We start from the raw sequence: 15,428 nt of genomic DNA on the forward strand, positions 1-15,428 counted from the left end.
TTGTTTGGAGCCTTTTCGCCTGGCCCTGGCTATAAATACTTGAATAGTTTGGCTTCGGTTAAGATGGGGCATATTCATTTTGTCGCAACGTGTGCGTTGAGCACGTTTGTTTGTTTATTATTGTTTTGTTTACTTTCAATTCAATTCAATTATTTTAATTGGTTTGCTTCAGTTACTGCACTTGCAATTGGGAATTCTCAGCGTATGATTATTATTGTGTTTTTTCTTCTCTTTCGCTCTTCGCTTTTCGTTTTTGTTTCTTCTGTTTACTGTTTGGTATTTACCTGTTTGCAGGTAATTAAAATTGCATTGCTGCCATGCCCAGCATTTAGTGTATCATTTACACGCTACAACGCGCTTGCAATTTATGATATCACGTACATACTTATTTGAGCCACTGTACGTTCGCTGGGATGGCAATAAATGTCTAATTTCTGCAGTTGAATGGAACAATTCGTGCAATCGCTGGGGTGTAACCACAGACCGGGAGAATGAGAGTACAAAAGGTGCAGAAATGTTTTGGATTTGTTAATGAGCATGATGAATCATAAATCCTCGGGCTATTGAGTACACTCTAGTGAGTATTATTTGATTGTATGAATGAAAGCATTACGCAATTAGCAAATTTTCAAAATGAAGAAATCAATGAATGAGGAATTTCGTAGGAGATTATGAAATGAATTTAAGCTATTTCAATTTTTAAAAGGAAACAAAGTCAGCTTGTATAATCTTAAGCTTAAATACAACGAACAAAATGAGAAAGTGCCACTTCCATAACTTAGCTTTGCATGAGGTGATGAAACTAAGCAAAGTTTTAATTAAATAATAACTAGAATGGCGCGATGAAATGAATTAATGTTGCCCCTTTGCATATGTTAAACTTTATGATGATCAAGTTTATGAATACCACAGAAAAGGGAGAATGAAGAGAATATATAATTTAAGATTAGCATGAGTTTTTGTGTAGAGATGAAAAGTGACGATGAACTTTTATCATATTTTATATTTTAAGAAAGCTCTTTTGTGATTAGGTAAATTTAAATTTCCTTTGCTGTGAATATAAATAGAGTAAATCCGATTGATTGTTATACCCGCAAATCATACGGTAGAAGGGTATTATAACTTTGTACTCAATAGTATAATTTGAATGCAATAGTATAATGATATAGTATACCAGAAATAACCTTTGGTATATCCTGGTATTTTTAAGTGTATTATTTGCTTTTACCTTTGTTCGTTGTATTATTACAACTTGGTACTCTATAGTATATTTTGAATGTTTTAATAATACATTATACCATAAATAGCCTTTGGTATGTGTTAGTATTTCTTGTTATATTAAGTATTTGCTTATATTAAAAGTGGTTAGTGGATATCTAACAGTCGCTTAAACTCGACTGTATCTTTCTTACTTGTTTATAATAAACACATAATCTAATCTATATTTAAAGATAAGGTAAGAAAGTTTTGATCTAAATAGTAAACAAAGAAACGCACTCTTTCAACTTTTTAGATGAGAAAGTAAATGCGTAATTTGAATTCTATATTCTAGACTTTATTGACTATTTCTCTGAACTTGATTGGATTCTTTCACTGTGCTCCTTTTGTGCAATAGTTTCTTTTCTCCGGATATTAAACACAGTGAGAGATGTAAACTGAATGTGTTACACTTGTGGAAAGTGCTAATAACTGTGGCTTTAATAATCAAGTATAGTATGGGTCATAAGTGTGTTTGTGTGTAGAACCAAGTAATTACAATCAATCACAGATTTCTCATCGTCGCCGTCGCTGGCTGCGTGTCAGGCCAGAGCTAAGAGCCGAAAGCATTATCATTAGTGGAGCCAAGTTAATGCCTGGCAATTTTGCTATAAAAGAGATCGCTCGGCCATTCGACTGTGATTCGATTTGAGCCAAAAGCATAATCATAATGAGTGGTTGGCACAGGCAAAAGACAGGCACAAGCACAAGCACAGGCTCATCATAACGGTTCCGCTGTATGATTATCTTTTTTGATACGAGCTGGAAATGATATCGAGCCATCAGCGTTGTGAAGGGGTAAAGAGCAAAATATGAGTATGTGTTGATTGCCATATGTCATAAGATTGAATTGACAAATGCCATTCGCCATTGCCATTCATTCACAAATACACTCACTCTACACTCACGCATATAATGAGGTGAGTGGATTCAAAGTGGAGTTGTGATTTGTTACGAGATGCTGTTCAAAGCAAGGCCGCTTCTCGTTCGCTGTTTTGGCATTTGGACAAGTTTTCTTTTCTTTTGCATGTTACTCTCCTTATCTGCCTTTGTTTATGTTTTGTTTTTGGACAACTTGGCGAAGGTATGTGCGATGTGTGTAACTCGAGATTGTGTAAACTGAATCTTGTAAATTACATTGAAGGTTTCATGTCATGTTTTAACTCTTCTTCTACTGTGTGTGTGTGTGTGTGTATGCTTTTTATGGCCCTCTGCAAGGTGTGTGGCTTCAACTCGAAGCTCTCTAGTCGCCTTTTGTAACTTTTCTGTTCTAGTTGTTGGGCAACATCATCAGCAGCAGCAACAGCGGCAACAGACTGTCTTTTTATGGCATCATCAGGCGCAAAAGTGAGCAAGTTTTTGTCATGACCTTTTATGGTGATTTGTGGTGGTCGCAACTGCTGAACTGAAACTGAAACGAAAGATGAGGCAAAGACCGGACCGGATCATGCTGTAATGTACGAATAAAGTTTTGCCTCCTCATTCTGTGTTGGCCATATTCAGAAGACATTCAGTTGTTAAGCGTTGCCTGATAGAGCAATGATAAACATCTATGTGGAACTGTGGGATTAGTTTATCAACATTATGTTGAAGTAAAGGGCCTTAAAGTATATTCATGTATTTCTTCATGTTTCCCACATTTTCCCTTCTCTCGTTTAAGTGACCTGCCCCACAGTCATATTGCCAAACGAAATTGTTATGCCACTGCCACATTAATTATAAGACAATTAACGATCTCGCTGAACAATTTATGAGCTCTCGTCTAGGCCCGAAAATCAGTAGCCGGTTTTTATGGATCTCTTCAAAAGCCACAAAATGACATTTGACGTGACAAGTTTGATGTTTGCTTTAGCGTTTATTGTTTCTGTCGTTCGTCTTTGGTTTATTTTGATGGTCCGACTTAAGTTTTGTTTTTTTTTTTTTTTGTTGCTCTTATGGCTTATTGATAGTCTCGACTGTGCGTTTAGAGGCGTCAACGCGTTTTGTATAACAATTTGCCAGCACTTTCTCTTCTATGCTGTCAGCTGCGAGCTGCTGTTTGCTGTGTGAATTGCTGTGGCCTGGTCTGATCGTGGCCGAGCCAAACAAATGAAACTAATTGCTTCCGTTTGCCACATTTCACCTTCAATTTCAAGTCGAGAAACTAATTTTGTCTGCCTTTTCTGGCAGTCGGAACCCAGCCCATAAAATGTGGCAATTCTTTTGCGGTTCAATGAACCCCTCAGGCTGAAACTTTTGCACATTGCAAGCCAAAAACAAAAAAACAATACTGAAATTTTTTCTTGTATTTTGTTGTTTTGCAGAAATTTGCATTTTCATCCCAACACAACACACACAGAGAAAATGCTGAGGCCGACGGTTGCTTGATTGGCGGCGGACAGCGACAACAACAGCAACAACAACAACAACTCGAAGAAGACGACACGCTTGAGTTGCAAAAACCAGCAGCTGAGACGAGAGTAGGTGGCAGCAACCAACTCCCTCTCGATTCCGAGTCAACACCTGGGTCAACTGGGAAAAACAAGCCAAGCTCAACGACATCGCATTGCAATGGCCAAAGTTACAAGTGGAGTCTGCTTTTAGGCGTTGGCCACACAGCCACAACAGCCAGAAACTAAAGCGCAATTTGATAGCCAAAAACTAACAGAGCACAAACCCAAAGTGCGAAAAGCAAGAGGATAAAAACAACAACAACAACAAGAAAAACACAGGTGAGAATGTGCATATTTAACGAGTCTGTTTATTCAGAGCACACCTGGTGCCTTTGGTCACAGTTCATGTTAAAGTTTTATGTCAGTCAAGTGCTAGTCCTCCTTCTAGTTTTGGTCCCAGCCAGCAGTTTGGCAAACTTCCAGATTATCACTTGAAATTCAAATATCCGTCACGTTTTCCGTTAATATAACATCATTTTCAGCTGATTCAAGCACTCGAGATGTTTCCTCAATTTGGTCTTGTATTCAATAGAATATATTAGGAAATTTTCACTAGTTTTTGCTCGAATAAAGTTGAGATATAATTAAATATTGATACAGAATTACAATAGTTGATTTTTCTAGTATTTTTATAGGTACAAAATAAGTAATTTTCTAAGACATTACACGTTTTTATATAGTTAAGTCTTCCTTTGGAAATTAAGAATTTAGTTTCTGTTCGAAAAAAATGTCTCAACTTTATTACAATTGAATATGAACATCAGAATTAAACTATAGTTGAGATTTCTAATTTTTTTGCAAAACTAATTCCAATATTTTTCTTCAACTATCAATGTTGTTCTCTAGTAGGATCTTAAAAAATTAGATTGAGTTTGAAACACATTTAATTGAATAGAGTACAAACAATAATAACGACGTTATTTATGATTCCTGCAAATTTGCTTGCGAAAGAAGAAAGAACTGTTTTTGTATAAAAAATAACGACTATCTTAATCGAGTCTTAAGACCCGACAATCTGATATATTTTGTGGTATATTTTGAAGTTGGTACTATACCGATATACCAACTATAATCTTCGATATATTTTGGTATATTTTCGTCATTTTAACTTGATATATTTCTAGAATATGGTTGTATTGAAAATGGGTAGCAGGTATCTCACAGTCAAGCCTACTCCACTGTAGCTTTCTTACTTGCTTTTCTGTTATTTCTATAGAACTAAAACACGTAATTTTCTTCCATAATCAAAGCTAGTTGAGTCTTCTTTTATAAATTTATAATGACTTTGCTACACTTACAAGATACAATATTTTTCCATTTTTCATAAAGATTGTTAATACGTTTTTATTAACAATTTCCCATCTTGAACTACAGAAATTAACTTCCTTAATATTTGCATACCATAATGCAATTTTTCTCAAGCTGCAACTACGATTAAATCTCGAATTGTTAATCAAATTCTGTAAGCTCTTGAAATATGTATTTGTCAAGTTCCTCTACGTTCAACTTTGATTGCATTTCATCTGCAGCTGTCTTCCTAATCCCGAGCTCATATTGATACGTTTGCCAATATATATGTATACATTCAAGTTGATCTGATTGACTTTTATAAGCCTGACAAATGACTGGCAACGAATGCCTAGGAAAGTGGCTCAGGTTAACACATGACTGGCTCATGACTTCAGTCGACTGGCGCCTGCTTGCCACGAGCCTAGAAAGTCATTTGTAACCCCTTTGCACCTCTGTGTTTGGGTTTGTGTTGCCAGCCTGCTGCTGAAGTTGCGCTATTTTTAGCTGACGTTATAGCAGACTTTGGCCAATCCTCTTGGCCAACTTTTGAGATTTTTGTCATTTGTGCCTAGACAGGCAACCTGTCTCCTCCTCCTCCTTCTCAGCCCCGAATCCGAGTCAACTTCCACTTGGGCTGGCAGCTGCGATTATGCCCAATTTGCATATTCAACAACGTGGGTGGTTAGTAAACTTCACTTTTGGGGATCTAGGCAGGCCTAAACAAACTTGTCTTAAAGGCAAAAACACACACAATCAATAAATACGGAAGGAGAGGGAGTTAGTTATTCAATGACAAGGAAAAATTATGGAAATAAACGAAAATTCAAGCGATACAAACTATGATCAAAAATGCTGGTGTTGCGCCTGGGGTCTACTTAAACCGGAGCATAACGAATCCGCTGCCGAAGAAGGCGAAAGATCCCCATCGAATAGAAGGCAAAATGCCAAAGAATTCGTTATTACCGGTGGCATTGAACCGCAAGTGAGAATTGTGCATCTATCGCCCACTGAGGATCATGTGTTCCCCTATGAATACACTTTGCCCTTGCCTGGCATGGGTATTCATTGTGTGGCCGTCAGTCCGGACAGCAGTTGCATTGCTGCCATCGCTGTGGATGGCAATCTAATGTTGATGGATGTCAACACTGGCGTACGTTTGCCCAGAGTCAGTCACTGTTTGGTCAGCAATTTCTGGTCCACGGCTTTTGGGGCTGAGAGCAATGAGGCTGTCTACGCTGGTTCCGGCAGTGGACGTATCTTTAAGTATGACACCGCTATGGGGAAACTGTTGCACAGCTACGATACGGAACGTTGTGAGAATATCCTTGGCTTGGCCATCAGCGGAGATGAAAGTTTGTTGGGTGCCACCGATTATGCTGGAAGATTCTCATTGATCGATGGTGTCACTGGTCAGTTGTTGCGGCATCGCAACTGTAAACATCCCTTGCGGAAGTTGGTCTTTGAACCGAATATGAAACGTGGTTTGGTCGCCTGCGATGATAAGACCGTTAAACTCATTGATTTGCCCAGTGGGATAATGTTCTATGATCTGATGGGACACGAGGCGTCTGTGATGTCGGTGGCCGCCTCGCCGGATGGTCGACTTATTGTAAGTGGTGCCTGCGATGGCACCATCAAGTTGTGGGACACGCGCAACACCAAGAACACGCTGTCATTTCTGTCGGGTAATAACACGAATCTGTGGGATGTGGCCTTCAATAGGCACAGCAACAAGATCGGGTTTGTGGGCGATGGCAAGGGACTGAATGTCTACTATTGCCTCGGTGGCATGGGATTGATGTTAGTGTGAAAGTCGTGTGTTTTTAAAGTTTCGTTACTATTAAATTGTTGTAAGTGTTATGTGTTAAACCGAAAGCTGATGTGGGCTTTAAGAATTATCAACTTAACCAAGTACGTCAGGCTAATTCTTTGTACTTAATGCAGGGCAACACGAATAGTGGTCAGTGCAGGAAATATAAAGAGTCCGGAGTTAAGGAAATACTGGAGCATCTCCTCTGTGTATGTTCAGCGTTATCCTGACTCCGATTTTCGTGACGTGTCACCACTCAGGATGTTCCTCCACTGATCCATACTCCACCCCTCTTAGGGTCACCCAGATATACCTGAACCTAAACCTATGAGCAAACCTGAAGAGAAATTTTATTGGCAACCCTCGCCAAGGCCTTATTAAACTGCGGGCTGTTTTCATTTTGGTGTTCGCTACTTCACCCAGTTGCGACGAGAACGAGCACGAGTATAAAAGGGTAATAACTATGCGGTGGAGTATGTAATGAGAGGATGGTGGCAACTCTGTGCTCATAAAGTATGTATGTATGTTCTTCCGTCCGTCCGTCCGTCCGTATGAATGCCTAAATCTTGCATACTACAAGAGCTAAAGCTCGCAAAGTTGGTGACAAGTTTCCAATGGTAGTAAGTTGTTTTTACGTCTTACCAACTCCTACCTTAGCTTTAAAGCGACGGAAATAGCGAATAGATATTCTCATTTTAAAGTTTTGGGATTGAGAATTTCATTTTGTAGATTATAACAATGCATTTAGTATCTATATATAAAGGCAGACAAACTATCAGTTGCTCTTTAGTTTATAACATTTCATCATGCAATAAGGCTGTGTAAATTTTCAACTTTTATCTTATTAAAGAACTAGTTAGAATTGTATGGGAAGCCTTTATTATAAAGTAAAATAAGAGTTCTTGCATTCAGCCTTTTGGCCGTAACCTCTAGCATTTCCCCAACAATATTTCTTCGTGCAATAAATCTGGGTTTCTCAAATTTTCCAGACTGCAACAATTTTGTTGGTAATCCTCGTCATCTATCATCAGGAGCCTCAAAGCCAAAAGAGTATTCTAGATGTCGCCTATAGCTCTTGCGATATTATCGCATTCATTAGTCACTATTTGATTCACGAGCGTGTCACGTTGCCACCTCTTGAACTAAAAAACTAGCTGCGCTATCTGGCAATCTTATGGAGAGGGAAGTGGGGGGTAGGAATACGCCTTCTGTTGCTTTCGGTTATTTCAATTAGTTTGTCGCATCCTTTGATGCCGCGATAGAACGTTGAATTGAAGATGCTGTCATATATTTATGCGAGTAAACTTGTCAGGTGGCGGCAGGGTTGTCAGGCTATCGGCTGTTGTCTGTTGACTGTAGACTGTGTCTACTGTTAGGCGAGATTAATGACTTCAATTTGCAAGTTGGCCAACCACAAGTTGCCAGTCAGCCAGTCTCCCCACTCGATGCGAAAACAACCCACTCAACGTGAGGCGGCGACACGCGTGCAGAGTTGCCAACTCGTTTTCCCACCGTTTAATTGGCATAATTTGTCTAACAAGAACAACCAAACAACCGGCCAAGCCAAGCGAACAACGACAACAACTTGTTTTGTATTCATTTGCCGTTGTTGCCGTGTGTTGATTGTGTATGTGTGTGAGTGTTTGTCTGTGTGTTGTTGTGGTTCTTGTTGTTGTGCCGCGTATCAAAACATCACGACTAGAGTGAATGTTGTTGTGCCGTCGAGTGTTCTCTATTGTTGTTGTTGTTGTTGTTGTGCTGCCTCGGTTCTCGGTTTTGTCTAGCCTACGCGGAAAGGTGCCTCGAGTTGGAGCTGAAAGTGGAGCTGAAACTGAAGTTGGAGCATTGCATACTTGTTGTCATGCCCAGAAGCCAGAAGCCGGTTGTAGTTGCAGTTTCAAATGGAATTAAAACTATCGAACAGCAAGTTTAATGACCGAAATCCAAGGTTTTCGCTAAACCTTTCGCTTATAATTGTTATAGATACTTTGAGCTGCAATTAAATTGTGCAAAATTCTTGAGTTATCAGACTTGCAGCATTCTAATTTTTAACTGCCATGCAATCGAAACGTTTTTCTTATTTCTACATTCTCTAGATTCTTGATTATTTCTTCCTTCATTAGTTATTATTCTTTTGACAATTTAATTGTGATAATTTGGCAATATTTTATGATCGCTAATTAACTTGTTGGCTGCTTACGTGCTTCTCTCACATTTAACCATATTCTTCACACACAGCTAGTTATGTCATCTCATCAAGTCTTGCGCGATTACCATTATTATATCATAATTGCAAAACATTTTTCCTTGGCGCCAGTTACTTTTCCTGGGAACTGCAAGACATTACAGTCAGTCGCCCAAGTTCTGGATAGTTCAAACGAGGTGCTAGAAGCGAGAAGCTCCGACTGTGAGTTTAACTTTTTAGCTACCTCACTAATTGCTACCAATCTTTGTGTGGCAAGCGCGGCGGCAGCAGCAACAACACCGCAACCTTCTGTCAATGGCAATCTAATGCTTCAACTAACACAGAGGGGCACCTATTCCCTCCTTCCCCACCCTCCTTCTATCGCACACAATGCGGCACCATCGTTTCATTGTTGACATTGTTTTCTTGTTCACGCTGTGAGTCTCAGCGTTGACGCAATTATAACACATGGCTTTGTAGTTGTTGTTGCTGCTGCTGTTGCTGTTGCTGCTGTCACAAATGTAACGTCCGCGTGCTCACCTGTTGTCCCCGCTCCTCAGCTCCCCCTCTCGCTGTGGTCCTCTTGCTAGACACATCCACTGTATGCTCTGCATCCCTGACATCGCTGTCGCGTTTAACGAGCACAATTTAACATTTTACCGTCAACAATTAACATTTATGCAAAAATTAGACTTTAGCTGGTGCGAAAAAACTAGTTTGTCATTCTGAGAGCAGCGGAGAGGGCGCCAAATTGTAAACATTATCCGCATTAGTGTAAATTACTGTTATTTAATGGATCAAATGTCCATTAACAATAGAGCAAAGTGTGACACTCGACTGTATAATTGCCGACTGTTATACTTAGTGTGTCATTTCTATTCTATAATTACAGACTGTTGTGGCTTCAACAATTATAGTTATTTGTTCTATATTTCTAATGATCTACAATTTAAAATTCATTTTCTTTATTGATATTGATTAATATTCTGATTAATAATAACTGTTATACCTGATATTCCATTCTAATTAATTCGCTGTTCAATCAACTGAATGCTTTAAATGCTGCAATGCGTTTTGTTATAGAATGTGTTATAATAACTGTTATACATAGTACTTTTCTTATTTTTTAAATTGTAAATCGACTCAATGCAACGTTAAAATTGTTATATATATTATTCCAATTTATTAGTTTGTTCGTTGTTCCGTCATCTAAACGCACTGAAACTAAGTGTTATAATAACTGTTATACACTACGCATTGGAGGTTTAACTTTTTGTTATATGAAGTGTTATAACAGAGTATTGTTTTATTTTATTCTGTACTCAATCTACTGAATGCATTCAAACTATCAGCTTGTCTTAAGTATAGTTGTGCACAGTGTTATAACAACTATTATACGAGCATCTATGGATTGATTCTCATTAATATTAACCCCCCCCGGCACGTGCGTCCTTGAGTAACCAATTGAAATGGTACAGCACAAGGACAAACGCTGCCATTTTGTTGTCTACGATGTTATAAATAACTGAAATGTCTCTGGCTCAACCTCTTCAATATCCACAGCCCGTCAGCTGGCTCACTTGTTCAGCTGACCGTGTCCGTTTATGTCAATTTTCCACGTCCCTTGACGATGGCAATGCATTTGGCCACTTTGTGCCTCATTCATTTATAATGAACGTGATGGTGGGATGCGAGCGAGGGATTAAGAGGTTTGAGGGGTCAAAATGGATGATGCTTTCGCTAGAGCATTGCAAACGTGTCATTAAATCAATATCTGCTCAGCAGTACCAAGTAAAGCACAGCGATGTTTAAATATTTAGTTGATGCAACCAAATGAACGAAATTGCAGCTTGCGGCATATGATGCGTATACGTGATATTTGATATTTGATGCGCACGTTTTATCTCAGCAGCTTATCGCGCTTATCTGTCATGTTCAACAACAGTTAATGTACGAGATCAGAGACTATTTTTATCAAGTCATTATAAGGTTTATCTCAATCCCATCACCGCACAATTCCCAACAGAATTTCGGCGAGATTAGATTAGACTTTGCTTGCTCCACTTGCAGATGCGTCAGTGTGTGTAAGTGTAAGTGTGTGTTTGTTTGTGTCTCGTGTCGGGTGCACTATTCATGTTGTAAATCCAAACTTGACGTTTGTCTCGCTTCTATTTGAACTTTGTAAACTGTTCTACACAAACGAGGCCCACACGCAGTCAACCTTTGTCTCCCACTGTCGCTGCTTCCATCCATAAAGTGCATAGTTTTGTGTGTAGTTCGTTATCTGTGCTATTTGTTTGCCTCGCTGCTATTTGTTTGTACTCTATTGACTTTTTGATAATTTTCCCATACACAACTACCCACGCACACACACTCGACAACCGACAGCCGCCTTTAACTGTGCCTCCAGGCCCCAAACAATAGTATGTTTATATGTATGTACATTGAGCGGCGCATTTTCAGATATCACGACAAAACTATTTTAAATGTGAGTGTGTGTTCAAGTGATTATACATTGTACTTATGTGTGTGTTTTTTAGATTTCTTGGTAATTGCAAAAAAGAAATATAATTGTTGCCAATTGCTTATATTTGTACAAGTAACTATTATACAAAAAGTATTATATACAGTGAAAACTCTCTAGGCAAGACATGAAATAGTAACATGCTTTAAATGTTATACTATTAAAATCTGTTATACTTAGTAACATGGACACTTGTTATAGGTAAAATTAAGAAGTGTTTTAAAACTATTTTTTGTAGTATTCGCTATACTACGAATTGTTGTTGTTGTTTTTGCTATTCCGATTGCTATCATGAATATTTCTGTTATACAAATGATATACAATATGTGTCATACTCGAACTGTTCTAGTTCAACTCTCTTGGACAACTGTTATATGTTAACTGTTATACATTTGATATAAACATGTAGTGTTGAACTAGATAGTTTTTCAAATACTGTTATACTTCGAAAGTGTTATACACAATTTCTGTATTTTATTAGTAATATTTTGAGAGCTACGACATATATTTTACGTAATGATTATGAAAATTCTGTGTAATTCTGTGTATGCAAGTAACTGCTATAATCGATCTGTTATAGTACAACTCTCTAGCACAACTGTTATACGTAAACTGTTATACATTTGGTATAAAACTGCGGTGTTAAATCAAATACTCTTTCAATAACTGTTATACGCCAAAAGTGTTATACAAAATACATGTCTCTTATTTGTAATATTTTGAGAGCTAACACTCATATTTTATATTCATGTTTTCGGCATATTCGCTTTTCTCAATTTGTTGTCGTAAATTACATATTTTAGTGGGCTTTACCCGCTTGAGGCTTTCTCACTTAGAAGCGCACTCTAGAATTCCCCTAGGCCGATGCATAAATCAATACTCACACGAAGAGCGCACCGATAACAATAATAACCATTACCCTATCAGTGGAAGCAACCAACGCAAATAGCTTTCAATGTCGCGCGTCTCACCGACATTCTTTCATTCTCTCAAATGGCCCTATGCTGAGCACTGAGCTCTTCCCCCCCTCTCTGTCTCTCATTCTCTCACTTAGTTTCTTCGAAGAAACGCAATGCTTCCAGCTGGTAATGCTTTGTGCCTTCTTTAGCGCCGCTCTTCGATTATGCGGGTTTATTTTGGTGAACGTCGCCGAAGACTTTCACACGGTGCTTGACTCCCCATTCATAGTACATCATAAAAACAAACATAATATCGTGTTATATTAGTGCTATTTTGTATTGCATATTTGAGAGCAGAAAGTGAAAAGTGTTTTTTGCGAAAGTCGACAACCAAATAAAAATCGATGATATAAAAATGGCAAAGGTAAAAAAGAAGAAAAAGAAAAGGAAATGACAAAACGCAGCGCGTTAATCGATTTAGTCATTTGGGGCGAGGTGTCGCTATCAGTTAGTTTAGTTAGTCATAAACTGAAATTGTAACGATATTAACTGGCTATTTAATTGCGTTATCTAATTGAGTGAAATTTCGTTCCCTTTTTGCAGCTGCAACATGGAGAAACCCATGCAACATGCCCCCGCTCCCGTGGGTAAAGTCTCCCAAATTGCCAACATCTTCCAGCGCAAACCCATCGAAATCCAGCCGGTGGAACAGTTGAGCGCCGTTGCTGCGGCACATGCTGCGGCTGCTGCTGCCGCTGCTGCAAATCCAGCGAATCCCGGACGAACTGAATCGCATTCGGCGCGTTTCAACAACGCTCGCGCACTCTTCGAGAAACTTGGCGTCGAGTCGAATTCGAATGTGAGTTCACGACTTTTGCGCAGCGGATCGCGTGAGGACAATTTGTGTGACGGCTCGGATCGTTCGTCGTCGCGTTCCTCGGATCGTTCACAGTCGCCGCCTAAGCGTCGGATGCCCTTCCCCTCGGGTGCAGCGCTCAATCAAAACAATCAGAACAACAACGCAGCAGCTGCCGCATCCCAGGCGCAAAACGGTGGCGTCGAACGTCTCAGCAACAGCAAATTCATTGTAGAACCGACGTCGGGCGGAGTTAAATATCCGCAGCACAATTTGTCGCGTCTCAAGTCGGAGGAAATATCCACAACGGTCTCTGCGGCGCCAGCCACAGCGGGTTCGGTGAGTGCGCTCTTTGCCAACAGCGCTGGGGATAAACCCGAGAAACCGGAGCGTAAATTCAACTCACGTGAGCTGATCGAGAAGCAAAAGAAGTGGACATCGCACTTTACCAAGACCAAGACAACGCGCACGCACAGCGATCTCAATCGTTGCGACATCATCCGCACTGTCCCAGGAACTGGCCTCATCATGGATGGCGAGAAGGCGCCCAAGTTGGCTGGCAATAGCAACCCAGAGCCGTCGCCACCAAGTGCTCCCTTGCGTCAGTCACAGGCACATGTAGTCACAGCCACGCCCACGCCCCCGCCCACAGCCATACCGCCGGAGATAAAGCCGCGCAGCGGTAAAATCGGCAGCCCGGTGAAGTCGCCGCCATTGCCGCCGATTCCAGCGGCCAAGCCAAAGAATGTCAGTCCCGTCAAGTTCAATCCGGAGCGTGTGCGTTCGCCCACCAAGTGTGTGGATGCGGCGCCACCGCCGCCGCCAGCCAAATCAGCAGCTGTCACAGCGGCCATGCAACGTTCGGCGTTGCTTCAACAGGAGCAACTACAGCAACAGCAGCAACAACAACAATTAGTGGCACCTGTGCCACCGGAGAAACCACGCAAAAAGTCCATTGATCTCATTGAGGATGCAGCGCCCACCACATGCTCAACGCCCTCATCCTGTGCCTCGCCCACCAGCTCGATGAGCGCACACAGCACCCACATGCAACAGCAACAACACCAGCAGGCAGCAACCAAGCGGGGATCCGTCGATGCCGCTGCCCATGGTCAGTCATATTATGGCAACGGTCTTTCGGGTAGCACTAACTCAGCCACCTCAGGTTCGCCTGTGGCCAGTGCATCGTCAGGTCCGTCCTCTCCCGTGCATACCGAGGATGAGAAGCAGGAGAATGAGTCCACAGAGAAGTCGGAAATGGAATACTATCACAACAACAACTACAACAGTGTGCCACGACGACGACGCAGCGAGAATGAAGGTGAGTTCAACGTGATAATAAAACATAAAGTTAGAGGTAATTATAGGAAAAACCTTCATAGTTAATGTGTAAAGCTATGCCTCGAAATTCACATAGGAAAACCCATTACATATAGCACTTAAAGCACTGTTTGGGCTGCGCTAATTAATAACAGATGGCGCCACTTCGTTTATGTTTAGTAGTTTTAAATTAGCAGTTTACATGCAACCAACATAAATGAGTTAAAGCTACTGCAAACTATATTTTGCACTGCAGTTTTACATAAAAAACGTTTACGTTTCATAAAAAAAATAGTTAAAAGTTGTAATCTAAAAACTGCAGTAAATTTCAAGTGCAGTAGCTACGTCTAGCGATCCATAGATGGCGTCTTAAATATTATGATCTATGAAGAGTTGAAGAGTTTGCAGTAAAATATGTAATATTAGTTTACAGCAAATCATTTTATATGACAGACTATTTTATTATTTTTCTTGAGAGTCTTTAAAATGTAGAAACTGATTTGAAATGTTAAAACATCGTCATTTAATGCTGTTGCATTGCATTTTAAGCTAGTCAAAAACGGATGTCGCCACAGTTTACATTGCTCATGTTTATGGGGGAAATTATTGCCGGCTTTACAAAAATATGCCAGTTATACGTAAAACTTTTAAAGTTGGTCATAAAAATAACTATTGCAATGCATTTTGGGCTAGCCAACAACAGATGGCGCCACTCCTTGTGTTGTCGTTGTGTTTGCTGCAACAATGTAATTCCCAAATTAAATGTTGAACTGAATACAACGTGCTCTTTTCTGCCAACTCTGTTCGCTGGCCATGTAAAACTTGGTGAACTTTGTGTTCTCGAGTTCAAACACC

The 15,428-nt window shown here is 40.1% G+C and overlaps 2 protein-coding genes across 2 annotated transcripts in view; both read left to right on the forward strand.

The window, feature by feature from the left end:
* Positions 1-15,428, forward strand: part of LOC132792907 (uncharacterized) — a 66,118-nt gene that overhangs the window by 11,248 nt on the left and 39,442 nt on the right. Inside the window, 2 exon segments of the mRNA XM_060802442.1 lie at positions 3,561-3,968; positions 13,001-14,574. Of these exon segments, the coding sequence (XP_060658425.1) occupies positions 13,008-14,574 (1,567 nt within the window). The 5' untranslated portion in view covers positions 3,561-3,968; positions 13,001-13,007.
* On the forward strand, positions 5,785-6,789 carry LOC132788283 (superkiller complex protein 8-like). Its single transcript, XM_060795616.1, has one exon. The coding sequence runs from the start codon at positions 5,785-5,787 to the stop codon at positions 6,787-6,789; it is 1,005 nt and encodes a 334-aa protein (XP_060651599.1).

Source organism: Drosophila nasuta, chromosome 3 (assembly GCF_023558535.2).
Source record: "Drosophila nasuta strain 15112-1781.00 chromosome 3, ASM2355853v1, whole genome shotgun sequence".
Classification (NCBI taxonomy): Eukaryota; Metazoa; Arthropoda; class Insecta; order Diptera; family Drosophilidae; genus Drosophila; species Drosophila nasuta.

What these genes read in the sequence shown, in the direction of transcription:
- LOC132788283 (XM_060795616.1), top strand. Translation starts at nt 5,785, where the DNA reads ATGGAAATAAACGAAAATTCAAGCGATACAAACTATGATCAAAAATGC.